Source organism: Anopheles stephensi, chromosome X, assembly GCF_013141755.1.
Source record: "Anopheles stephensi strain Indian chromosome X, UCI_ANSTEP_V1.0, whole genome shotgun sequence".
NCBI classification, from domain to species: domain Eukaryota; kingdom Metazoa; phylum Arthropoda; class Insecta; order Diptera; family Culicidae; genus Anopheles; species Anopheles stephensi.
This window is the reverse complement of record NC_050201.1, coordinates 16,877,474-16,902,233: the sequence shown is the minus strand read 5'-3', so window position 1 is coordinate 16,902,233 and position 24,760 is coordinate 16,877,474. Positions and strand designations below refer to the sequence as shown.

Genomic DNA, 24,760 nt, shown 5'->3' with positions numbered 1-24,760 from the left:
CACTAGCCGACGCCTGGCAGGGGTCAACGCATCAGCATACCGAGTTAGGATAAAGAAGATCGATGTAATGCTATTTCAGGTTCTTTTTCCCACAGAATTTTAGTATATAAGACAGGATTTTTTGAGAATAAAATCGACTTGTAATCCAAAACTCAACGAAGAAGCTTGTGTTTCATTGTTTGGGTATCCATACAGAATCGGGGAAGTTTCACCTTTGCCTTCCCTCCGGAAATTGGTTACGCACTTTGGTGTCTCCCCACTCCGTCGGAAGAATTAGGCGAAATTAAGCCAAGCAAGAACCACGGTTAGATACTTCTCCTGGTTATCCAGGAAAAAAGGTTAATCGTCTGATCGAGCTACGGCATTCCCGTTGTCCACGCCGAGTTAGTGAAATGCGAGTCCGCCGCTAAAAACTTCTCTTGGTTATCCAGGAAAAAAGGTTAGCCGCCTGATTCAAGCAACTCTGACAAGACCAGGAATCTGCGCGGAGATTTCCCGAAACGATCACTCCTTCGCGTGGTCGGTTCAACAACGGTTCGTTATCGAACTAACAGCTGCAATGGCAGAATCTATCAAGCCGATGGAAAAAACATGGGTGTTTTTACAGAAATAGTAAAACAGAACTCGGCTTACGTTAAATAAATATACAATATTTTCTTCTTCTTCATTGGCACTACAACCTCGAAAGGTCTCGGCCTTTCATTTCTGGTTTTCTGTGACTTGATTTTACCCGTAGCAAAGTAGTCAGCCCTGCGTACGGGGAGACGGTCTGAATGGGAGTTGAACCCCGGACCTGCCGTATGAAGACCGGCGCCGTTGTCGCCTCTGCCACCAGGACGCCCCAACATATACAATATAGTTGCGCCAAAAGACGGACCAACATCAATAAATAATTATATTGATCCAATTGCAAATTTGGAGGATTTAGTTTCACTTAATAACATGTTAGGAACCAAAACATGTATGGGACAAATGTTAATCAGATTTAATTATAATATCAAACATGTGAAGGAGGTTGATGCTAGACTAAGTGCAATTATTGATATCCACTTTACAGGGAAATTTGTTGTGCAATGTAGCTGGACGGGGGAAAGACTTCCCAACCCTACAATTCCTCTAGGACAGTATGAGGATGTATGAATTTTAGTTCAACTGATTGGGGGAAATAAAATCAACAATTTCAACCAAGAATATGTTAAACAATTCTAGTTAGTAAGATGTGGAATGGCAAAGGAAGGTGTGAAACAAAAACTTTGAGTGGAAACTAGGTGTAATATTTTTGTAGTTTCTATAAGTAATTAGTTACATGGAAAAGAATAATGATAGACGTATTTTGTAGCCATTTTTCTGGTATATGACTTTTGCGCTTCAAGATTTTGCACACGTAGATGTTGTCTTGCAAAGGATATGTAGGGACTAAAACTTAGACTTTACAATGTTCATTTAAAACATGAGGACCACAACGACAAACGCGAATACCCCAAAATGCACGCAGGTTCCTACTTATACAAGTTATCGCGGAATGCAGAGTTAGCATGTGCACCGAAGACAGCGCGTGCACCGTCCATCGACTCCACCAGCACGTGGCTTGCAGTGTCACCAGAATCGTACACCGTGAGAACGCGCAACGCACCATCGGCAATATCGGCGTACCCGGCAACCGGCCAGCAGCAACACGTCACCTGGATTCATCAGTTCTAGTATGGCCGCACTTGGGAACAGTTCGGTTCGGTTCGGTTCGGTTCGTTATCGGTTGAAGTAGTTAGTACTAAAGAACCAATCTTTTTTTAAAAAGACCCAACAAGTGTTAGACTTGTAACTTACATGAATACGTCATTTGTACTTATCCACGTATTACAGCCGTGGTTGTATAAAAGGACCTTAAAATTGTAATAAATACATACTTACAAACTTTGTAATTATGGATGAACTATCGATTTATAGTAGCGACCATTGAGAATAAATCATGTATAAACTCTTCATATTAACACAGTAGCATCCCTGCCTTATGAAACAACCAATGTTAATTTATATGTTAACTACATCTGTTTATTATATTGATCCACACGATCCGCACATTAAGGCCGTCACCAGCTAAGAGAAAACGCGGTTCTTCTTTCGATCCTTCGATCCCCCCGAAAATCTTCGTACCGTTCTCTTCGTAGTTTGTCGTGTCTTTCTTCTCGTCTCCGCTGTCGTTAGCCGCCGGACAAATAGCCGCCGTACAACTCGCCGCCGCTCGAAATCGTTGCGGCCCAGCCAAGGTCGCTACAATAAAAACATGGGCTCTACACAGCTATATGAAAAATAAAGAGGGCTAGAGAAAACAAACTTACTTAAACCTAAAAAACGTGGATATTGACGAACATTTATAAACAATTTAAATCCTTCCTCCTCGCTCAGTTCGCTGTGGAAAACGGCAAAGCGGATGCGAAACTGTAATGTCGGAATTGAGGACGAACATTTTTCCAGCGACTGGCTTGAGCAATTTGCTCACAAACTTTGCCCTGACTTCGTCCCCGAGTCGTTCACAATATCGTTCCGTTGGAATGGAGGGAGGTGAAAGTAGTCTCCGTCTTGAAACCGGGCAAACCGGCATCAGATCATCGGTCATATCGACCGATAGCTATGCTCTCATGTTTTCGCAAACTTTTTGAAAGAATTATTCTTCTGCGTTTAGAGAAGTGGCTCGAATCCATCAACCTTCTCTCCAGTACCCAGTTTGGTTTTCGTAAAGGTAAGGGTACCAATGACTGCTTAGCGCTGCTAATTACGGAAATAGAATTGGCACATGCAAGAAAACAGAACATGAGTTCCGTTTTCTTAGATATACAGGGGCTTTTGGTTCAGTCTCTCCTCAAGTTCTGTGTCACAAGCTAGAAAATGTTGGAAATAGTCCTAAACTAAACAATATATTATATAACTTAAGTTGAGAAAAGGCAATGATTTTTGATAATGGCTACATTTAACTGAAGCGGACCAGCTTTCACGGACTAGCACAAGGGTCCTGCTTGCCCCCTGTTATATAAATTTTACATTAGCAACATTGACTCATGTCTGGCGCCTAACTGCTCCCTACGACAACTGGCTGATGACGGCGTTTTATCAGTCGCTAGCAGGAACGCCGATGTAATCCAAAACGCTTTACAAACCACTCTGGACAGGCTAGCAGCATGGTCTCTTAACCTAGGTATCGATTTTCCTGCAGAAAAAAACTAAAATGGTGGCATTTTCTTTCTTCAGTAATACTGCGAAAAACAGAAGGGAACGATTATATAAACCAAACATTAACATCTTTCTGTATGGTAAAAGAATAGACATTGCCGACGATTTGAGATACCTAGGAGTTTGGTTTAATTCGAGGCTTAACTGGAATAAGCACATCAGATATTTAGTGCAAAAATACACCTTAAGAACTGTTACTGGATTCTGGTGGGGTGCACATCCAATAGATGTGTTACGTTTATACAAAACCACAATACGATCTGTTTTGGAGTATGGAAATATAGTTATAGAAACGACACAGTGGGAGTACTTTTTACAAAAAACTTACTTTATTCCCTGATCTCTGAATCGTAACTGACTAACATCGGCTGGAATATTTGCAAATGACCCGCTTTGGCGTTCCGCTGACCTGGCTGGTTCGCTGGTTGCGGCTGTCGTGGAGCGGAAGCGCGTGTCCACGTGTCGGGTCCGGTTGCCAGCTCGCTGTTGACATGCGCGTCGGAAAGTGCGCGCGTGGCGACTTGACGGTGTCTTATTGTGCGTAACTCCTCCGGGGGGTGAAAAAGCGTGCCCTGACGCATTCGAACTTCCCATGGTATCATCTGCACTACGATGGCTATGGGACTCATTCCGAATGCGGTTTTTCCTTTTCCGGACTTGGGATAAAATAGCAGAGACGAGGTGACTGAAATAGACATAGGCAATAATGATCATGGTTATAGATACGGCAGTGGAAATTCCAATTCCATTTAACAGGCTCCAATTCCAACTAACGTTTTTGTACTGTTCCAAGTAGATGTGTTCGATGTGTTTGCGATTTGTCAATGTTCTATTGTCTAGGGACGTCAAAGGTGTTTCTACAACTTTCCGATGGATTGCGATGTTGAACGTTGTTCCAGATACTGAAGGATTTTTTACATGAATTTCCTTTGATGTAAATTTCTTATCTTGGAATTGTATTGTACAATTTGAAAACGCGAGTAAGAAATTTCCTGTCACTATCCTATCATTCAGGTCAAGGCCGCAATCGGATTTGATGAGCTGTCTGTCTGCGTTCTCAATCAACAGGAGATTATCTGTTATTAGCATGGACGTGTTTGCGTATTGCGGAGTTACTATACAATTACTTTCTCCGTTTTTTTTTTCTTTCAATTTTTTCTCCTCATTACCATAGGAAAAATACATTCGTCTTTAAATTCCAAAGCATAGGCGTATTTTTGCACGTATTCTTCTGGTTTTGTTGTTGTGTATAGTTTCTGTTTGTATTGCAGAAGGTTCCGCGGATATCGTTTAATTGTGGAATTATTGTGATTGAGCGCAAAGATTTCAATTATTTTTGATTCATCCTTTTGCAACTCAGGGACCTTAAGGATGAACAACAGCTTCTCATGATTAACTGCTATTTTAGGTGTAACGTAAGTAATGGCTTCGTCGGGAACATCTGTCTTAACTCCTTGATCTGCTAAAAGTTGTATTACTATGGGGATTTCTTGTTATTGACATTTTAGACAACGATATCGCTTCTACATACATACATACATTTTTATTCTTGATGTTTTGATACAATAACATTGTTGAGGATAATATTCGATTATATACAGCGTTCAAATGCGCTTTTCTAACCTAAATTTTGTATGTTTTGTGTAAAGATTTTGTTGTGTGTTATTGCGGTGGCATGCACTGAATTGATTGAATTAATTGATTTTTTTGTACCTAGTAACCTACGATAACCTTATTTAAACTAATGAACAATAACTTAAAAACCTTAAAAATATAAAAATAATAACAAACTTACCCTAGCTTATTTGTACTTTAACCTATCTTACCTAGTTTGATTTACAATCGGAGTGAGGCTCCTATGTTACGAATTATTTCATATTCTGAGTACATGCATCTCTCGGAGAGCATCGCATTCATTTCTATAGCTAGTTCATGAATTGGTTTAATCCCTGCACTTTCATACAGATCCTCTCGTCTTGTGTATCTTGAGGCATTTAAAATCATGCGCAATACCTTATATAACATAATTTGCACTTTGTTTAAGTTAGTTTGTGAACAGGACCTCCACACCGAAATTGCGTAAGTAACCATTGGTGAAAATATTTGTTTGTTCAATGCGAGCCTATTCTGTAGTGATAGCTTGGATCTACGATTAATCAAGGGATACAGGCTTATAATTAGCATGTGACCCTTGTTCAAAATACCCTGAACATGTTCTCGAAAGAGCATCTTGCGATCAATTATAAGTCCTAAGTATTTAATGACCGTTGACCACTCTACAAAGTTACCTTCTCCTCGAATACGGCTACAATTAAGAGGAGTCAAAAGTTTGACCTTATACCGATGGGGAAACAGCACCGCTTGGGTTTTTGTTGAATTTATTTTGATTTTCCAATTTGTAGCATATTTGAGGAAAATATCTAGGCAGCGCTGAGCCCTGTTCCTAAACTCTACCACGTTTCTGCCCTTTACGGCAATGGCAGTGTCGTCTGCAAATAGGAACAACTTACCATCACAGGGTAGATCAGGTACATCCGCTGTGTACAAAATGTACAATAAAGGTCCAAGTAAACTACCCTGTGGTACTCCGGCGGGAATTGGTAAGGCATCAGACATCGCAGAGCTTAAGGCCACCCGAAATGTCCTATCCTCCAAGTAGCTGCTGACGATCTTCACCAAGAACATTGGAAGACCGTACACTAATAGCTTATGAATTAGTCCACTATGCCAAACGTTGTCGAAAGCCTTTTCAACATCCAAAAAGGCAACAGCAGTGGATCTAGATGCTGTTTTATTTGCCTGAATGATATTGTTGAGCCTAAGCAATTGCTGTGTAGTTGAATGACCTGATCTAAAACCAAACTGCTCTGCAGGGATGAGTTCCAGCTCAGACACCCGGTTTTGAAGACGATCGAGGATTATTCTTTCAAATAGTTTACCCAAAGCACAGAGTAAACTTATTGGTCGGTAGCTCTCTGCACGAGTAGGATCATTACCGGGCTTGAGAATGGGAACCACCTTAGCACTCTTCCAAGCGCTAGGGAAGTATCCCAGCTCAAGACACTTATCAAAAATGGTAGCCAACAAGCTAAGTGCTTTCACTTGTAGGTTTTTGAGTAGGATGTTGAATAATCCATCTATACCGGGAGCCTTCATGTTTTTCATCCGCTTCAGTGCATATCGGACGTTTCTCACGGTCACACGGTCATGTTCTGGTCTAGAGAAGCTAGCTTGATGAGCTGATCTTAAGCTTTCAGTAACGTTCCTTTCAAAAGGACTAACAAAATTAGTACCTAGCAAGTGTGCACTAGCAAATTGCGCAGCAATGGCATTGCACTTTTCGTAGGGAGTGACCAAAATGTTTCCACTGACTGTTAAAGGAGGGACAGGTTTGGATCTCTGCTTAAGGACCTTGGCTACTTTCCAAAAGAGTGGAGATCGAACATCCATTCGGGAAACAACCCGTTCAAAATTCGCATTCCTTATATCAGCAATTTTTGAAGAGATCACCCTCGCCAAAGATGCTGCTTGACCTTTATAAAGCCTATTACTAGTATTTTGAAAGACTCTCCTGTATCGGTTTCGCATCTGTATCAGTTCCAATGTATAAGGGTCTATGTTCACAAACTCACTCGGAACGGGCTTAGTCCTAACACATACCTGTTCTGATTTCTTAATTGCCCTTTCTTCCATATCAATCGCAAGGTCAATCTCCTCAACCGTATTGCATTCTGTTTCATGCAATTCGCCGTCCATTAACCGGCCAAAACGCGCCCAGTCAACACTGAGGAAGTCCTTTCGTTGTAGTTTTGGACTACGGCTAGCTGTAAAGGTCACCTCAGTTAATACCGGAAAATGATCGGAATTTAACTCATCCAGCGTCACTGGCTTCCCTATCCCAACGTTGGTTAAGAAAATATCTAAGGTGCTGGATGAACCTCTCGATGTTACGTAGGTCGGAGAGTCTGGATACTCAACAGTGTAGTGACCTTGCTGGGCGTGGTCGAAGAGAAGTCTACCGTTGGTGTTGGAGCGCATATTGTTCCACATGCGGTGTCGAGCATTAAGGTCACCAGCCACGACAAGTTAGGCATTCGTTCTGGTGATGATGGAGAGGTCGCGCTTGAAGGCAGCATCGTGACCAAGGTCATGCCGACCTTGGAGCGAGCAGTATACAGCTGCGAACCGTATTGCCCCAGTGACTGAATGTACTTCAGTTCCGACAGCTTCTAACATTGTGGTTTTGTAGCTCGGTAACGGGGTGAAGAGTATACCACTTCTAACGGCGATAGCTACCCCTCCTCCTCGCGTATTGGACCCGCGACGATCCATCCGTACCAAGTTGTAGCCCGGAAGCGCAAAACTTACATCCGGTTTTAAGTGGGTCTCTGTGATAAGCATGATGTCGATGGCTTGTCTTCGAAGAAAATCAGCAAGCGGGATTTTCTTCGGTCTCACAGAACAAGCATTCCAGGTGGCGATTCGGAGTTTGTTAGCCATAGCGAATAGCAAACTCCCCGATGACGGTGATTTGGTCTCGACGGGAACGGCATGTGCTGAGCCGCTCAACCATCTCTGTGAAAATGCCCATTAAAGTAGCTGCATCATGTAGCGGAGCTCCGGTGTCAGATAGGAGAGGGGCTTCCACAGTGTTGCAACGAAATGGTGATGCCATTTTTGCCACCATGGCGTACTGCATACCAGGAGGGATGACAACAGTAGGCGGTTCCTTGCGATGTGTATCTGCAGCAGACACAGTCGGAATGGGTCTTTCAGCACGTGGATTCAGTGGCGGGAATACTGAAGAGGCAGGCACCACCTTAGGTTGCATAGCCTTACGAAAATTTACTCGTTGCTGAGCGTTGCTGATGCACGCTCCCGAATTTGACGATATTTAGCCAGTTGAGGACACTGAGGGTCATTTGCTTTGTGACCTCCATTACAATTGGCGCACCGTAGTGTGTCACTTGCCGCTTTACACTTTGCCAGCACGTGTTCTAGCGAACAATTTGGACATTTGGGATTCATTCGACAGTTGCGCGAGCCGTGTCCAAAAGCTTGACATCGAAGACATTGTGTCAATCGTCGACGTCCACCTCGATACGCCTCCCAACGTACCCTGATGGATTGAATCGTACGCACCTCTTTGAGGGCTTCTTGAGAACATGTACCTTTCTCAAAATGCACTAGATACAAGTGCGATGAGTACGTGTTCGTGTCTTCGTTTCGTCGTTTTATACGAAAAACCTCAATTGGCTTCATGGAATAGCAGTCTCGCAGTTCTGCCATAACTTCGTTGGCATCCGTCAGCGGCAGCCCGCGAAGGACAGCCTTGAATGGCTTTGGCTGCGGAATGTCGTGAGTATAAAACAGCGCATCCTTTCAGCTTTCAAGAAGGCTGAAGGCGTTGGTTATCCTCGAGCGATTTCACGTAAACTTTAACTCCTATTCCAATACATTGGAGTTCCACGCCAGAAAAATCTTTAAGCTCATGTTTGAGCTGAAATAAGGAAGGTTGTTTTACAACCACAGGCGGCGGTCGAACCTCCTTGGATGCTGCTGCAGATATATTGTTATCGGATGGCGCAGCGTTTACCAATTTACGACGAGCTCCTCCCTTGTAGCTCACCTCTGCAAATTCTCCTATCTCCTCATCGGCGTCGTCAGGAGTATCATCACTCACGCACACAAGAGTCTCTTTCGGCTTTTTGGAGTAAGCTCCGACGGGTTAGAGAGAGATGGCCGAAGCACCTCTCTCTTTTTACGCTTCCCCATAGGCAAAACGCACTAACGCTTTGGGATCGATGATCACTTTTACTTAGAGATTAACTCAAGATAAGAAAACCGGCTTTAGCTGATAACGAGCGATTTGGGAGATAACACAAGCTGGAAGCTGAACCGCTCGCTTCGATGTTCCAGTATAAAAACCCCCTTTTAGACCATATAAGCCAGTATTACACTGATGGATCGTCCTCTAAGGAGGGCACCTGCTTTGGCGTTTTTAGTGAGTCCGCCAAAGCATTTTTTAAATTGCGGGAGCCGTGTAGTGTTTACACCGCAGAACTAGCCGCGATCTTGTATGCACTATTGATGATAGCAGCGAGACCTTCGTATCAGTACTTCATCTTTACAGATAGCCTTAGCGCTTTTGAAGCACTAAGATCCCCGAAGGCTATTAAGAGTTCGCTTTTCGCTAATTTGGGTACCTTCTCTTTGTGGCATCCCGGCAACGAGAAGGCAGACTCACTGGCCAAAACAGGTACCCAACAAGGCGCCTTTTACGACCGTCCGATCTCGGCCCGAGAGTTTCTTCGTCTACCACAGCAACTTTTCCTGTCTCGCTGGCAGAGCATGTGGAAGGCGGACGATCTCGGGCGATTCCTTTTCTCGATCTCTCCGCAAGTGTCCCTGCGGCCTTGGTTCGGTAGGCTCTCTGTGGACCGGGCATTCATACATATGATGTCTCGACTTATTTCGAATCATTTCGCGTTGTATGCTCATGCCACGGGTGATCTGTTGACGAAGCAAGAGCATGCGGGGTTAATGCCGACACTGTGGTAAGAAGAGAGTCAGACTATTTTGAGTAACAGTGTTTCTCTTCTCTGTCTAGCCTCTGTCTAGGCGTTGGGTTCGGAGGTGGTCGGCGAGTGCAGCCTCGTGATTAGCAGAGACCCTGCTGTTACGGGATGAATCTCGTCGATAGTTTCTGGTTGAGCTTGGGCTACCACTGCTGGGCAGTTTGAGGAACGCTGGCAAATGTTTGTACTGTCCAGATTGCAGTTATCTTTTTGTTCCTTCTTTGTCAGATAGCACAAAAGGATGTTGTATGTTTCATACACACCACCACCACCATCACACCCACAGACAGCAATAGAACTGGACCAAAATATCGAACATCCTCTAATAGCAATTTAATACAACAACAACCACCACAATAGACCTGGACTACCACGCCGCAATAGCCACACATCCACAGCCGAGTGTGCCTGGGATAAGGCAAATGACAGGGAGGAAATTGCAAGTTAAATGTTGTATTTTGTTATATTTGTGAAATTGCAATTCGTCAACACACGCGGTGTCCACTATACGGCATCTAGCCGTCACACTTTAAATAAATAAATAAATAAACGGGAACATCATTAATCACATTTTCTTCTTCTCCTTGGCACTACAACCTCAAAAAGTCTCGGCCTGCCATTTCTGGCTTTCTGTGACTTAATTTTACCCGTAGTAAAGTAGTAAGCCCTACCTACTGACGGGGAGCCGATCTGGATGGGATTTGAACCCCGGGACCCTGCCGTGTGAAGACCAGTGCCGCTGTCGCCTCGGCCATTGGACCATCTCTTCACATAAATAATGCAATACTTAGCAAGGAGCATTTCGAAACATTAAACGTCATTCCGATTCCATGCATGCACAACTATTCAATACTGAACATTAAAAATGAACGGATGGCAATACACGAAAAGGGTAGCTACTTATATCCAAAAAACGTTACTATATTGAACGACACACTCGCTTTATCGCGTGATACAACGATTCGGAGGAACATAGATTGTATTTTCCCAGCGATATTGCTTCAGGAACCAAAAATTATGTGCATGGTTTCAAAATTATCCACCCCGTTTTCAAAATTCATCAATCTTCACTCGCCAAACAAAATTTGTACTATACGACGCAGCCAAACAGATTTTCCTTAAACTGCAATCGGATAATAACAAACCCTGCTCACAATATAGGGGTGAACACACTATCCGAAACGTGTAGCATAGAATCTAATGGAATAACCAACCAACCAGTTATAGCGAGGCAAAACAAACTCTACAAAACTTACATTAAATCACTCAAACAGCTGTCTTCGGTTTCGCCAATAAACGATAAGAAGGGCAAAGATCTAACCCTAGCGATAACTATAGAAATAGCCATGAGCATGAAAACCATTGCGATAATAATAGCATCCGTTATTGTAAAGCGGCATCCCCGAAGTCAATAGAAACCATTACCCTTGCCATCAAACGCATAATAGCATTGTAACCCCTCTGAAAGGAATTACGGGGGTGGTGATGTCGCCGACAGGGTCAAACCGTCAGAAGCGTCACACACCGCGTCATAAAAGCTGCATCTGCATTTTGCGCGCAGCGGTTGATCAACATTCGCATCACAAGTCTAGACCGCGGTTTTCGCGCTGTCTCGAGAAGATTTATTCGAAAGCAATTTCGCATAAACTACAGACACACAACCATCCATAACATCAGGAACACTCGTGTAGGCATCCTTGGACGCGATTGTGGGCACGTTTACACGCTAAATACCTTACCTGCATTCATGGCGCGACATTACGCTATCATGCAGAACATTTAAGTATGTTATAAATCTGATTGATAAGCAAAAGAAAGGACAGTGAAATATTTGTCCCTAAATTGCACTTGGTGTTTATGCACTTCAGAGGTTCGAGGTTTTTTCTAATCCTTCGACTGTTAAGTCAACAGAAAAACCGGTAGTTTTTCGACTGTTTGATATCACCAAAATGATCGATAATTAAATGTATTGACAAAGGGACAGGCAAGTCAAAATGTCGAAATTGAGTGTTTAAATTCATACATTATGAGTCGAGTCTTAGGTATGAACGTAACTCTCGTCTTGTTTGCGTAACGAATCTTAATCCGGAGTATTCGACTGTATGGAACTAAGTAAAAATAAAAAGGGAGGGAAATCAAGGATGGGAAAGGGTGGGACTAAACTTTGAAATAAATATGAACACGTATTTTGAGTGTTATCATCATCATGGTATTTGCAGACGTAATTTTAAGTACAAATTAAATGCGAGACTGAGAGAGAGACTATACTTAAAGCGAGAAACCACCTATTTACACATGATACCGAAATAGTCTTAAAGATATTATAATAAACTGAATTGAACTGAACTGGACTGAACTGAAGTGAACTAATATTGCACTGGAGAGAAGATACACCTCATCCATCAACTTTACTTCACCTAAGTAAAGTTTAGTCCACCATCCACAACATCTCTCCCTCCCCCGATGAAAGTGCACTTCCTTGCCTATATATCTCAACAAGCATTCGTTTTAGTTCTAGCGATGCATAACTATTTTCGTAATTTTAATTATTGGTTCGTTGCTCGTTAATACGCACATGCATGACCTACATTTAGGGGCACACTGGAAATTTATTTTCTTTTATGAAATGGGCTAGACTACTAGCGCTCTCTGTTGAGAATTGACACCAACAAGGCATTAACACCAATCACATTCGTACTTGGAGTATCTGTCCCAGTAGCATTGGCTGTTGCTTAGTTCAGAACTATTTCTTGTTAGCTTCTAACGCCATCATCACGCAACAACTTCTCCGAATATCAAGAATACCACGACCCGTACTCTTGTGGATTGATATCTGTTTTAAACAGTCGTTCGTGGTAGGCGGATATCGTGCAACTGCCTCGCTCTTTGATTGTGGAGTAATGTTGTCTACTACATTACTATCTATCTTATTACTGATACTATCACAGATGATCGATAAAGGTGTGTAAGATACACTACACTCACATCGCATTATGGTGTGAAAGTGGAAACCGAGGTAAAAAGACCTTTACACACTTTACTCGAACTTTACACATTATCGAACAGACGCAATCGACACGTTGGATGAATCTGTCATCGGCTGCGCGCTGTATTCTTCCTTGGGCTACGAGACACGAGGCCAATCGTTTGCCGTACTGCTGATGGCTTGTTCCACCATGGATCAGTAGTCTGTGAGGGTCATCGCCTAGCGGTATTTTCCGGTAGTACTTCCTCATATCATCCATGCAATCACGAAGTCATTTACCATAAAAACCAGTCTCCATCGCTGTATGTTGAGTCTTGGGGTAACTTGGATCACCTATAGACCAGGAAACAGTATCCTCCTCAGCTCAATTTAGCCATATCATCCATGCTTCTGCGGGGTTAGATGACATATTATCGTTCTGTACTTCGTGGAAGTATTCAGTCTGAGTAAGATATAGAGAGTCTATGCCATCCTTCAAGAAGCGTCGGATTCATACCCATTTCAGTGCGGTTTTGCTACATAATTGACAACAGAACCTGCTATGGATTTGTTTATGCTGAAGTTTACCCATAAGCAATTGACCAATACTTTCCACCCTAGAAATCTACGCTACGAAACTCACCCATCACACCTGACCTCTATCTGACTGCCACCGAAAACGGCATCTCCAAAGATCCATATATCTTTCAAGGAAGAGGATTGAAATATTGGACTCATACTTATGAATGATAATATTGGATTCGACATTAAAGAGAGAAAGATATCTCTATGTTTTTGGCGATAGAATGAATCCTCTAATAGGTTTTGTGATAGATTATTGATGGCTTGATCCAGGTTTAAGGGTATTTGTTTGATCGGTGAAGATTATCCTGGAAAAGGTGAACAATTAAACGGTGAGCGTGTCCTCGATCGAAGAAACCCCTAGCCGTTCACAGCTTCAAAAGCACCATTAAATGAACCTGTTACATAAGGTGGTTTTGATATTTTCAGGATATTTTCAGTCCAATCGCTGTTTTTTTTGTTTATTAATCAAGAACGGCCTGGCCGTATTGCTTAAAACTAAATTACTAAGCTTAATACAATTGAAGATGGTTTGGAGACATTTCTTTCTCGAAACCGTAAAAGGGCACCTTATCTCCAATCAATTTTTAACCTTGGTAAAAAAAGGAAGTTATATTGACCAATTTCAAATTTGTTTTTCGTACAGCCTAGATGCATTGTTTAAAATAAATGCATCATAGGGTTATAAGCACTCTAGTTTGGGGAACCATGTTGGTAAACCAAGAAGAAGCAGAACTGATGTTACTCAAATCGTTTAAAATTATTACGAGATAATACATGTTAATAGTTAGTCTTGACCTATTTCTTCTGGCTTTTTTGGGTTGATTTTTCTAGTGTCGCCAACGGACGGTACAACGGTACAATAAGAATAAGAAATGCTGACCGCGATCGGTCGCCAACGGAAAACAGAAGAATTGCTGGCCGCGATCGGTCGCCAACGGACAATCGAAGAACTTCTGACCACGATCGGTCAGCAATAATTAGATATAACACGCGAATAAGTTTCAATAAAGATTGTCATTTCACCATTAGAACGAGTTTGAGTATTATTGGTCTTCAGTCGACGTGACCTGTGGCTGTCTAAAGAAACGCGCCGCGAGGCTAGCTTCGCGCACGCGACATGGTGGCTCCAGAGAGGAACATCAAACTCTCACTCTTGATCGTTCTAAATCGCTTAATACAACATGTTTGGGTGAAGTGACCCACGGACGGGTCGAAAAGTTTGGCACGTTAGGTGTGATCGCCGGCCAATTTGTACGTGGCTCGGTACATTGATCATTTATCGACAGTTCGATAAATTAGACTCGCACAAGTGAAAAGTGCGATCTCAGCATCGCATTTTGCCGGCCAACTGAACCATCATCCATGGTTCGATAAGTTCAACGCACGACAGTGAAAAGTGCAATCTCAGCATCAACGCGCAACAGTGAAAAAGGCAAAAGCGGCATTAAGTACGTGGTTCGTTGCAACATAATACTAATCGATTCAATAAGTCTAACGCGCAACCTTAAAAAGTGCAACAGCTACATATACCGGTAAATAATCGGATGACATTAAATTAACCTTCCCGGGATATAATATAATCCGTGAAGATCGCGTTACTAGGGGTGGGAGGGTACTGATTGGTGTTCGGAAGAGTCACACTTTCACCAGAATACCCACCCCTAGACAAGAAATGATAGAAACTGTCGCAGTTAAGGCAAAACTGGGCGTTCTTCACGTGACAATTGCATCCATCTATATCCCCCCGATAGCCAAAAATGAGAAAGAAAAAAATTGAAAAGTTCAAAGAGGATCTTGGAAATTTAGCAGCGGTCTTGCCTGGACCGCTTTTGATCCTGGGAGACTTTAACGCTCATGCAATCGACTGAGAAGGATGAAATTCGCACTCCTATCATCTGAGATTTCTGTGACAGATTTGGTTTTTCGATTCTCCACTCAGAAGAGGCAACTAGAATGCAGACACCTCAAAGTAGGGCGAGTGCACTGGACCTGTCTCTATATCCATCAGCAATGGCCCTGGATTTTAGTTGGAAGGTGATCCAGGACCCTATCGGCAGTGACCACTTGCTGATAGAAATTTCCTACATCAAGGGAGGATGTCCAGTAGAAGGAGTCCCCGTTAAATGTGACTTAACGAGGAACATCGACTAGACGAGATACGGTGAATTAATAGCCGCTTCGCTTTCACTTGACTTGGAAGATTTGTCTCCTGTCAAGGAGTACGAAAAACTTGTTTCACTGATAAACAAGTGCGCCCTTGAGGCCCAAACAAGGCGCTCCCACCAAGCAAGGACATTTAAAAAACCTCCCACTCCTTGGTGGGACAAGGATTGCCAAGCGGCTTTTACCAAGAAGCGTGAGGCATTTAAAGCCTTCCGGGACACGGGCTCGAGGTCCTTATATGAAAAATATAAAGGACTGGAGAGAACGTGCAAAAACCTGTTGAAGGCGAAGAAAAAGGGTTATTGGCGTAGATACGTCAATAATCTAGACCCTACCACTTCACTGAATTCGCTTTGGAGAATGGCTAGAAGGATGCGAAACAGCAACAACATCAATGAGAGCGAAAGCTTTTCTGACGAGTGGCTGTATGAATTTGCCCACAAGCTTTGTCCCGATTTAGTTCCTGCGCGAAGCTTTACACAACATGCGCCTGGTAGTGACCCTAGGATGGACTCACCGTTCACAATGGTAGAGCTATCACTTGCTCTCCTATCAAGCAAATGTTCCTCCCCAGGTTTGGATCAGATTGGTAGCAAATTGCTTCAAAATCTTCCTGATATAGGGAGGAAACGTCTGTTCAGCATCTTTAACAATATGTTGGAGGTCAACAGCGTCCCGCAAGAGTGGAGAGAAGTGAAAGTGGTCACTATCTTGAAGCCTGGCAAACCGCCATCAAGACACGACTCGTATCGGCCAATATCGTTACTGTCGTGTCTGAGGATGACGCCTCCTTGAAAGAATGATTCTTTTCCGGTAAGAAGAATGGTTGGAATCGAACAACCTTCTCTCGAATACCCAGTTTGGTTTTCGTAAAGCCAGGGGTACTAATGACTGCTTTGCCCTTCTGGTTACTGAAATAGAGCTTGCTCGTGCACGCAAGCAAAACATGGGATGTATTTTTCTGGATATACAGGGGGCATTTGACTCAGTATCACCATACAAGCTGAGCCAAAAATTAGAAAATGTGGGGCTGGGTCCTAAGTTCAATAACTTTCTGTTCAACCTATTGTCAGAAAAAGCTATGTATTTCAACAACGGTCATGTTCAGCTAAAGCAGACCAGTTTCCAGGGACTAGCACAAGGGTTCTGCTTGAGCCCCCTGCTATACAACTTCTATGTCAGTGAAATAGATTCTTGCCTAGCTCCGAACTGCAGCATTAGACAATTAGCAGACGACGGTGTCATATCTTTTGCAAGCAGGGACGCCACCGAAATACAACTGGCTTTAAAAACCACTTTGGACAACCTTGCCAAGTGGTCTGAAAACCTTGGTATCAAGTTCTCTGCAACGAAAACTGAGATGGTAGTCTTTTCTCCTTTAGGAATGGTCCAGTACGGAGTCCTAATTTTTATTTATCCTTCCTTCCCGTTGCCTTCTTGAGTTAGAGCTGGAGCGTTCTTCCTTCTTTTCGTCTCGATTGTGCGTTGAGAGCGGTCTTCTTTCCTACTTTCTCGGTTGGTCCTCCAGGAGATGTGATCCTCGTCGTGGATGGAACGATACTGATCCTGGTTTGGATATGGCACCGTTTTTATACTCTGGTGTCCGTATCCAGAACCTTCTGGCGCTTTGTATTCGCCTTCTCGTGTCGGATTCCCGAATCTTCCACGATCGTCTGGCCCGCCTCGCGTGGCGGGTTCCCGATCCTTCGAGAACTCGTATTTCTTGCGTTTCCCCATAGATGGCGTTCCGCGAGTGTTTGGGTCCTGGCTATTTCTCTGTAACGCGTTTCGAGCCTAGGACGCTCAGTCGCTACAGTACTCCCCTCCTAGACCGGTGTTATCGATAGCGAAGAGGAATTATGACTCTACGCTGTGATCTCGTAACGCCGGTCGATATGTTGTCGTCAGTCCGTTGTCGTAAGATCGGCGGAGGTGGGTTGCGGATGGCGGTTGGAACAGCTGTCTGCCGTGATGCTGGACTGGACGTCGGTTCCTGCGTTAGAGACGGCTGCTCGGTCGATGGTGTTATATCCGCTGATGGTGTTCGTTTCCGAGCCGACTCGGGTGGATCTTCGACGATGTAAGCTGGCTTCAGGCGATCGATGGATACCCACGAGGTTTGTCCATTTACCAGAATCTGGAAGGACTTTGAACTTCGCTGTAGTATCCGGTATGGTCCCTGGTACGGTGTAGTCAGCGCTGGCCGGACGGTGTCGTTGCGCACAAACACGTGAGTGCATTTGTTAAGATCGGCGTGTACAAATGCGGTCCGATTGGTATGCCAAGCGGTTTTCGTTGGTCGAATGTTGCTCATCGCTTCCCGTAGTGTCTCAGCGAAGTCGCTTTGGTCGGGTGGTGGTGGCTTCTCAGCGACGAATTCGGCGGGGATGGTGAGTGTTGTCCCGTATACGAGTTCTGCCGGTGATGCTCCAATGAAGACATGTAGGTGGTGCGTAGCCCTAGCAGAATCAGTGGTAGATGCTCACTCCATCGGGTCGTATCCTTGCAGCAGATGGCTGCTTTCAGAGTGCGATGCCATCTCTCGATCAGCCCGTTGGCCTGGGGATGATAGGCGGTCGTCCGGATATGTTTCACTCCGAGCACTCGTGTCAGTTCTTTGAACAAGGAAGATTCGAACTGCCTTCCTTGATCCGTAGTCACGTGAGAGGGAACTCCGAATCGGGCGATCCAGTGGAAGAGCAGTGCCGAAACGACAGTCGATGCAGTCATGTCCGGGATCGGTACTGCTTCCGGCCAACGGGAAAAGCGGTCGATGATGGTCAGGCAGTAACGGTTGCCGTTGCTGACCGGGAAGGGCCCGATGATGTCCACGTTGATGTGCGAGAACCTTGCGGCGGTTGTCGGATATGTTGCTAGAGGGCTCTTTGTATGACGTCCTACTTTAGCTCGTTGGCAAGCGATACAGCGTCTTACAAACTCCTGGGTCCCCCTTTTGATATTCATCCAAACGAATCGTTGCGTCATCAATTTGACTGTGGCTCGTGCTCCAGGATGGCTAAGGTTGTGGACGGCTTGTAGAAGCTGGTTCCAGGGATAGGTGTCTTCTGGAGGAATAAGTCGGAAGGTGTCTTCCCACTGAGGATATCCGATAGCTCAGGATCGCTGGTTTGCTCCTCAGCTAGTCGCTCGAAGTCGATGGTAGGAGTTGCGTGTACCGTTTCAATGCGTGAAAGGAGGTCGGCAGTTACGTTGTCCTCCCCTGCTACGTGCCGGATGTCGGTGGTAAATTGCCCGATGAAGTCCAGCTGTCGGGCACGTCGCGGTGATGCGCTGTCGTGTGTTTGCCGGAACGCGTACGTTAGAGGCTTGTGATCCGTGTAGATTTGGAATTCACGACCCTCCAACAGGTAGCGAAAATGTCGCACGGCGAGGTAAACAGCGGTCAACTCATGGTCGTAAGTCGAATACTTCAGCTGCGCTTTCTCGAATTTCTTTGAAAAAATCCTAGGGGCTGAAGTTGTCCGTCGACGTGTTGGTGTAGAACGGCTCCAGCGGCAAAGTCCGAGGCGTCGGTCCAAAGTGACAGCTCTGCGTTTGAGGCGGGATGTGCCAATAGCGTTGCATTTTGCAGTTGTTCCTTGCAGCGGTCGAATGCTACGGTGGCTTCAGACGTCCATATCAGTGGTGTTTTGTCCTTCTTTTTGTTCCCCGGAATCATCTCCAACAGGATACCTTGCGTTTCCAGGGCGTGTGGTAGGAACCGGCGGTAATAGTTGATCATCGCAAGGAATTTTTTAAGCTCCATGACGGTGGTCGGTTTTTTCATCTCGCTTATTGCCTGCACTCGTTCAGGGAGAGGGCGTATCCCCTCTGCGTTGACCAGGTGCCCCAGGAAGGTGATTTCGCTACGCCCAAACTCACACTTGGCTGGGTTTATGGCCAGTTGATGTTGCTCGAGACGCTGGAATAGCAGACGTAGATGCTCGCGATGTTCCTCTTCCGAAGATGATGCGACTATCATGTCGTCGATGTATGGAAAGACGAAATCCAGGCCTCGCAAGACGTCATGTATAGCGGGCGCCAGCTTCCATCGGCTTTCTTCGTCATGTGTAGCGGGCTGGCCCAACTGCTATTTGATGGACGGCAAACTCCGAGTTGAACCAACGATTCAAATTCCGCACGGGCTGCAGCATACTTCTCCGGACACAATCTTTGGGGTCGTGCAAAGGTTGGTTGTCCGGTGGTTTCAATCCGATGTGTGACGTTAGTTCGCAGGAGCGTTCCGGGCGCGATCGTTGTGGTTAGTCCGGGGAACTCCTTCAGCAGGTCGGCGAACGGCGACGAACTATCGCAAACCTTAACGGTTGGTTCCTGTAGCTCGTGGTCCGTTTCCCCGGGTGTAGACAGCTTGGTGAGCGCATCCACTAGACACTTGCGGCGAAGGTCCACTAAGAGGTTGAAGTGCTGAAGGAAATCGGCCCCGATGATGGCTGAACCTACGTCCGCTATCACGAAACTCCACAGGAATGTGCGACGAAGTCCCAGATCCAGTGTGTATAGCGATTCTCCGTAAACCTCGATTGGTGTCCGATTGGCAGCAAATAGTTTCATCGATGAAGGTTTACACGGAAAAGAGCTGTGGTGGCGAGGAATTACCGAAACATCGGCGCCGGTATCGATGAGGAAGCGTTGTCTCGTTCGACGGTCCACTACCGTGAGGCGATGACTTGCGGATACTAAGGAGTGGACGTCCCACTCGGCCTTGTCGGTTTTTAGTCAGGATGAAGAAGGGGGCGGTTTTGCTCCATATCGACGGTCGTGGAAGGAGCAGGGAGCCTGGCAGCTGCGCGCCTTAGATCCATATGTCCGGTGGTAATAGCACCAGGTGGAGTTGGATCCCGGTGCTGGTGAGTTGGCCCTGCTGTGTGGTCGAGACCGGGATCGCGGTCGAGAGTGTTCCCGATGGTTGATCTGTCGCAGCACTTCCTCCAACTGCTCGCTTAGCTGGTCCACCTTGCGAGAGAGTTGTTCAACCCTGTCGTTTGTCACCTCCGATACATTTGGATAGGATCCGTTCCGACGGTAGAGGGCGAAGAAGTCCATCACGGCGTCAGCCACTTTCACCTTGTCGTCGACATCCTTCGCGGCGGCAAGAACAGCTGATTGTACATACGGCGGTAGCCGGCTGATCCACAAATCCACTAGTGCCAGGTCCGTTAGGGCTCCGTTTGCCGTTCGTCGCATCTCGGCCAACAGTTGCGAGGGACGGCGGTCGCCGAGGTGCATCTCCGACAGCAAACGATGTAGGCGGCTTCGCTGTGATTCCTCGAGGTGCTGAATTAAAGACCGCTTGGCAGCTTCGTAACGGTCGGTACTGGGGACATTTTCAAGAAAATGTCGCACTTCGGGAAGGATGCTGGTCGCGATTTGCGTTTTTAGTATGTTGAACCGCTTGGCGTCACTGCGGGGGGAAATGTTCAACACCTCGAACCAATTCTCCCGGGCGAAGAAAAAGGTATGGATGTCTGCTGTACTTAACTCCGGTGGCTTGAGTCGCAAGGCGTTCATCGTCAGCACCTCTGGATCCTGCACTCTGGTTGCGGGGTCGTGTGCACCAGGTATGTTGATCATCACCGGCGGTGCGATGAATCCGGCATCGGGGCTGGTAACGGTTGAGGAACTACCGTTTCCGGTTACACCGTCTTGTGGACTATGTAACGTGTTGGGCATGGTTCCTCCTCGTTTGATACGGATGATCCCCGGGTAGTCGCTGACTGGAGGCGGTGAAGAGAACGCAAGAGGTGGATGTGTACGTATCCCAACGCGCTGCGACGAAAAGAACTGCGAGGTAGGATCGGCAAATCGATGCGGTGTGCTCGGTGTGGGACGAAATCCGGCGGTAAGGAGCGGTGTGTCTGGACGGCCGCCGTAGGGTTGACGGGTAGGGTCCGGAGCGTCACTCTATAGCGCAGCGTGCACGGGCTGGAATAAGAATCGTCAGCGCAGCGTGCAAGAGCTGGAGCGACACTCGCAACACAGTGTGAGTGGCCGGGGCGGTACGCTACAGTGTAGGTACGGAGAGGAACCGGGTGGTTCTTGGCTGCTGCTGTTGATCCTCAGGGTTGGAAGAGCGGTTCCCAACAAGGTTCTGGCGAAGACGTGTGGTGGAAGGAATCACGTCGGGGTCACCAGTTTTAGGAATGGCCCAGTACGGAGTCCTAATTTTTATTTATCCTTCCTTCCCGTTGCCTTCTTGAGTTAGAGCTGGAGCGGTCTTCCTTCTTTTCGTCTCGATTGTGCGTTGAGAGCGGTCTTCTTTCCTACTTCCTCGGTTGGTCCTCCAGGAGATGTGATCCTCGTCGCGGATGGAACGATACTGATCCTGGTTTGGATATGGCACCGTTTTTATACTCTGGTGTCCGTATCCAGAACCTTCTGGCGCTTTGTATTCGCCTTCTCGTGTCGGATTCCCGAATCTTCCACGATCGTCTGGCCCGCCTCGCGTGGCGGGTTCCCGATCCTTCGAGAACTCGTATTTCTTGCGTTTCCCCATAGATGGCGTTCCGCGAGTGTTTGGGTCCTGGCTATTTCTCTGTAACGCGTTTCGAGCCTAGGACGCTCAGTCGCTACACTCCTTTTAGCGACACGACGAAAAACAGGGAGAAAAGACTATTTGACCCAAAAATTGATGTCTTTTTGTACGGTGAAAAGATATCAACTACCGACAATTTTCAGTCTGCCTCCAGCTTCCGTAGCGATTAGACGTGTTTCGTTTCGAAGCGTCCTGAAGATCATTGCGTACGGCAGATAGTTGGCATTGTTCTCGTGTGCGATTGCGGAATCAACGTGATTACCCGCATCGCACTAATCGGTGTCTCCGCCTTTCTCCGGCATTCGCTCGAAGTTAGTGTTTATCGATCGAGTGGCGCCTAGCCCCGATCAACGTGTGTTTTTAGTGTTGTGAGTGTGTGTTTCTGTTGATCGTTGCGATAAGCAAGCGTATCGACGATGCATCGTCGCTTCGATCGTAAACAGTCTAGTGTGTGTGTGTGTGTGTGTGTACCTGTGCGCGCGAGTTAAAAATCAAAAATGTTTTTATGTTGGGGATGATCCGCTTTATTCGCCTCTTGTTTGCTGGAGGGTCCGATTAAGACTGACTTAATAATTATTTTTATGTTTACAAGTTTACAGTTATGGATATAGGAGTGGTATGGAAGGGGAGGAGGTCACGGTCACACCAAGGAGTTGGTTCGGCCACGTGACGTTAGGAATGTTCCGGCGTCGGGTTGCTGGTCTCACGGTCGGAGCAGCGTTGGCCGGCCGGAATGCTGAGGCGTCGAAATGTTGATCGTCCCATGGTCGAGGCGGTGTTGGATTACATCGTCGTCGAGTACCGCTGATGATGTTGTATGTTGCCGATGTTGAATACGGTAACTCGCGCGAAAGGTGAAGTTGGTGTCGTTTTCAGCCATCACGCTTAAGGTTCATTGAACAGTGATCGTTCAAACTCATGTGTGCGTGCAACCTTAATTAGTGGCTTCAAGTACATAGAACATTGCGAGAGTATTGAAGTTGTACAAGTGTAAGCCAAAGCGTCTTCAGTGGTCAGCAACTTAACTCGACTTGTGATAATTAAATTTCATAACGATGAAGCCTAGTAATCTGAAACGGTTGAGCAAGGTATACAACGATTGTCTGGCGTGGATCGATGAGTATGTGGATTTTGTGGACAATTTCGACGCAGACAAACATCGTGCTGAAATTATAAGTCAGCTTACGGCATTGGAAGAAACCAAAAGGGAATATGAAAACGCAAGAGAAAGACTATTGTTCGAAGATGACGATGCAGATGAAGTGAAATTGCGTAGTGACCGGAAAGAGTTCTTTAAGAAATACCACAAGATCAGAGGTTTCCTATTAGAGTATCAAGGCCAAGAACATGGGCGACCCGCAGCAAATAGTACAATGGCGAATACTACGTGCACTACAGTGAAAATGCGACTACCGAAGATAGAGCTACCGTCATTTAATGGTGAAATCACGCAGTGGGTGACATTTAAAGACAGATTCACATCCTTAGTGCATGATGCAGTGGAGTTAACGGATGTCATAAAATTGCAATATTTGCTATCGTCGCTGAAGGGGGATGCCGCGTTGCAATTTGAGCATGTGCCATTGGATGATAAGAGCTATGCTCCTACGTGGCAGGCGCTGTTGAACCGGTACGACGACGACAAGCTGCTGAAACGAGAGTACTTCAAGGCCTTGGTCCAGCTCGAGCCAATGAACGCCGCAACTGCAGTTGACTTTACTAGAATAGTTAATGAGACCAGACGTTTGGTTCAAGGCATGGAACGACTAGAAGAGCCAGTCAAGCATTGAAACACGCCGCTTACAATTCTGGTAATGTATAAACTCGAAAAGAACACACTAATGGCCTGGGAACAATTTTCAGCGGAGCAGTCGAATGATTCCTATGACAAACTATTGGAGTTTTGCGAGAAAAGAATCAGGATCCTGAACAGCACTGCCGTGCACCAGACGAATGTGATCGAAACTAGAGCAGCTACTAGATCCACTTATCAGCGAGGACGATTCACATCCCAGGAGAAGCAAATGGCAAAGGGTAAAATGCACAGCTTTACGAGGCTTCAACATCAGCCGTTCTCCATGACCTGCGCTGCCCAATCTCATCCATTGACGAGAAAAGTGTGTCCTGTTTGCGATGTTCAGAACTATTTGGCGAATTGTGTGGCCTTTGGAAAACTAAGTGTTGCTGAGAGAGAAGAAGTGGTGAAGAAAGAAGGCCTGTGTTTCAGCAGTTTGAGGCAAATTCATCGCATCAGATTCTGCAGAGCGACCACGAGATGCAGCCAGTGCAACGGTAGACATCACACGATGTTATGTAAAGGGCAGCAGATCCCGTCGCAACAACATCAATTGCCTATGCAGCCCACGAACGAAGACATCAACATCAATGCAGCTACACGTGACGAATCTAAATTGGAGAGCATGGTGTGGCTCTGGTACAAAACGAGCAAGGAGTAAAACATCCAGCCAGAGCGTTGATTGATCAAGGGTCACAATCCAACTTTATTTCTGAAAGATTGGCACAACAACTGAGACTGCGCAAGAAGACAATGCTCAAACCACTCTCAGGCATCGGATCAGTGTCAGTATTTGCGAATGGTATGGTTTCGGCCCAGATTAAGTCTCGTGTTTCAGACTATCAGACAACGCTCAATTTTCTTGTACTTCCGAGAGTAACGGCAGACTTTCCCAG

The 24,760-nt window shown here is 45.7% G+C and overlaps 5 protein-coding genes across 5 annotated transcripts; 1 reads left to right on the top strand and 4 right to left on the bottom strand.

The window, feature by feature from the left end:
- Positions 1-3,400: 3,400 nt before the first annotated feature.
- On the bottom strand, positions 3,401-4,716 carry LOC118511998. Its single transcript, XM_036055744.1, has 2 exons — positions 4,000-4,716; positions 3,401-3,910 (listed from the first exon to the last, which is right to left on the bottom strand). The coding sequence occupies exons 1-2, from the start codon at positions 4,408-4,410 to the stop codon at positions 3,851-3,853; spliced, it is 471 nt and encodes a 156-aa protein (XP_035911637.1). The 5' UTR covers positions 4,411-4,716; the 3' UTR covers positions 3,401-3,850.
- A 12,637-nt stretch (positions 4,717-17,353) lies between these two features.
- On the bottom strand, positions 17,354-18,246 carry LOC118503716. Its single transcript, XM_036037330.1, has 2 exons — positions 18,003-18,246; positions 17,354-17,931 (listed from the first exon to the last, which is right to left on the bottom strand). The coding sequence occupies exons 1-2, from the start codon at positions 18,244-18,246 to the stop codon at positions 17,354-17,356; spliced, it is 822 nt and encodes a 273-aa protein (XP_035893223.1).
- A 1,248-nt stretch (positions 18,247-19,494) lies between these two features.
- On the bottom strand, positions 19,495-20,088 carry LOC118503645. Its single transcript, XM_036037198.1, has one exon. The coding sequence runs from the start codon at positions 20,086-20,088 to the stop codon at positions 19,495-19,497; it is 594 nt and encodes a 197-aa protein (XP_035893091.1).
- A 28-nt stretch (positions 20,089-20,116) lies between these two features.
- LOC118511859 lies at positions 20,117-22,094 on the bottom strand. Its single transcript, XM_036055416.1, has one exon. The coding sequence runs from the start codon at positions 21,205-21,207 to the stop codon at positions 20,254-20,256; it is 954 nt and encodes a 317-aa protein (XP_035911309.1). The 5' UTR covers positions 21,208-22,094; the 3' UTR covers positions 20,117-20,253.
- Positions 22,095-23,124: 1,030 nt separating this feature from the next.
- Positions 23,125-23,859, top strand: LOC118503586. Its single transcript, XM_036037071.1, has one exon. It carries the CDS (start codon positions 23,125-23,127, stop codon positions 23,857-23,859), a length of 735 nt encoding a protein of 244 aa, XP_035892964.1.
- The last annotated feature ends 901 nt before the right edge of the window (positions 23,860-24,760 follow it).

Coding starts and splice junctions, on each gene's coding strand:
- LOC118503586 (XM_036037071.1), top strand. CDS start 23,125: ATGAAGCCTAGTAATCTGAAACGGTTGAGCAAGGTATACAACGATTGT.
- LOC118503716 (XM_036037330.1), bottom strand. CDS start 18,246: ATGACTGCATCGACTGTCGTTTCGGCACTGCTCTTCCACTGGATCGCC. Junction 17,932..18,002: donor CAAGGATACGACCCGATGGA/GTGAGCATCTAC, acceptor CATCACCGGCAG/AACTCGTATACGGGACAACA.
- LOC118511859 (XM_036055416.1), bottom strand. CDS start 21,207: ATGCCCAACACGTTACATAGTCCACAAGACGGTGTAACCGGAAACGGT.
- LOC118511998 (XM_036055744.1), bottom strand. CDS start 4,410: ATGTATTTTTCCTATGGTAATGAGGAGAAAAAATTGAAAGAAAAAAAA. Junction 3,911..3,999: donor ACTTGGAACAGTACAAAAAC/GTTAGTTGGAAT, acceptor TGTCTATTTCAG/TCACCTCGTCTCTGCTATTT.
- LOC118503645 (XM_036037198.1), bottom strand. CDS start 20,088: ATGAAACTATTTGCTGCCAATCGGACACCAATCGAGGTTTACGGAGAA.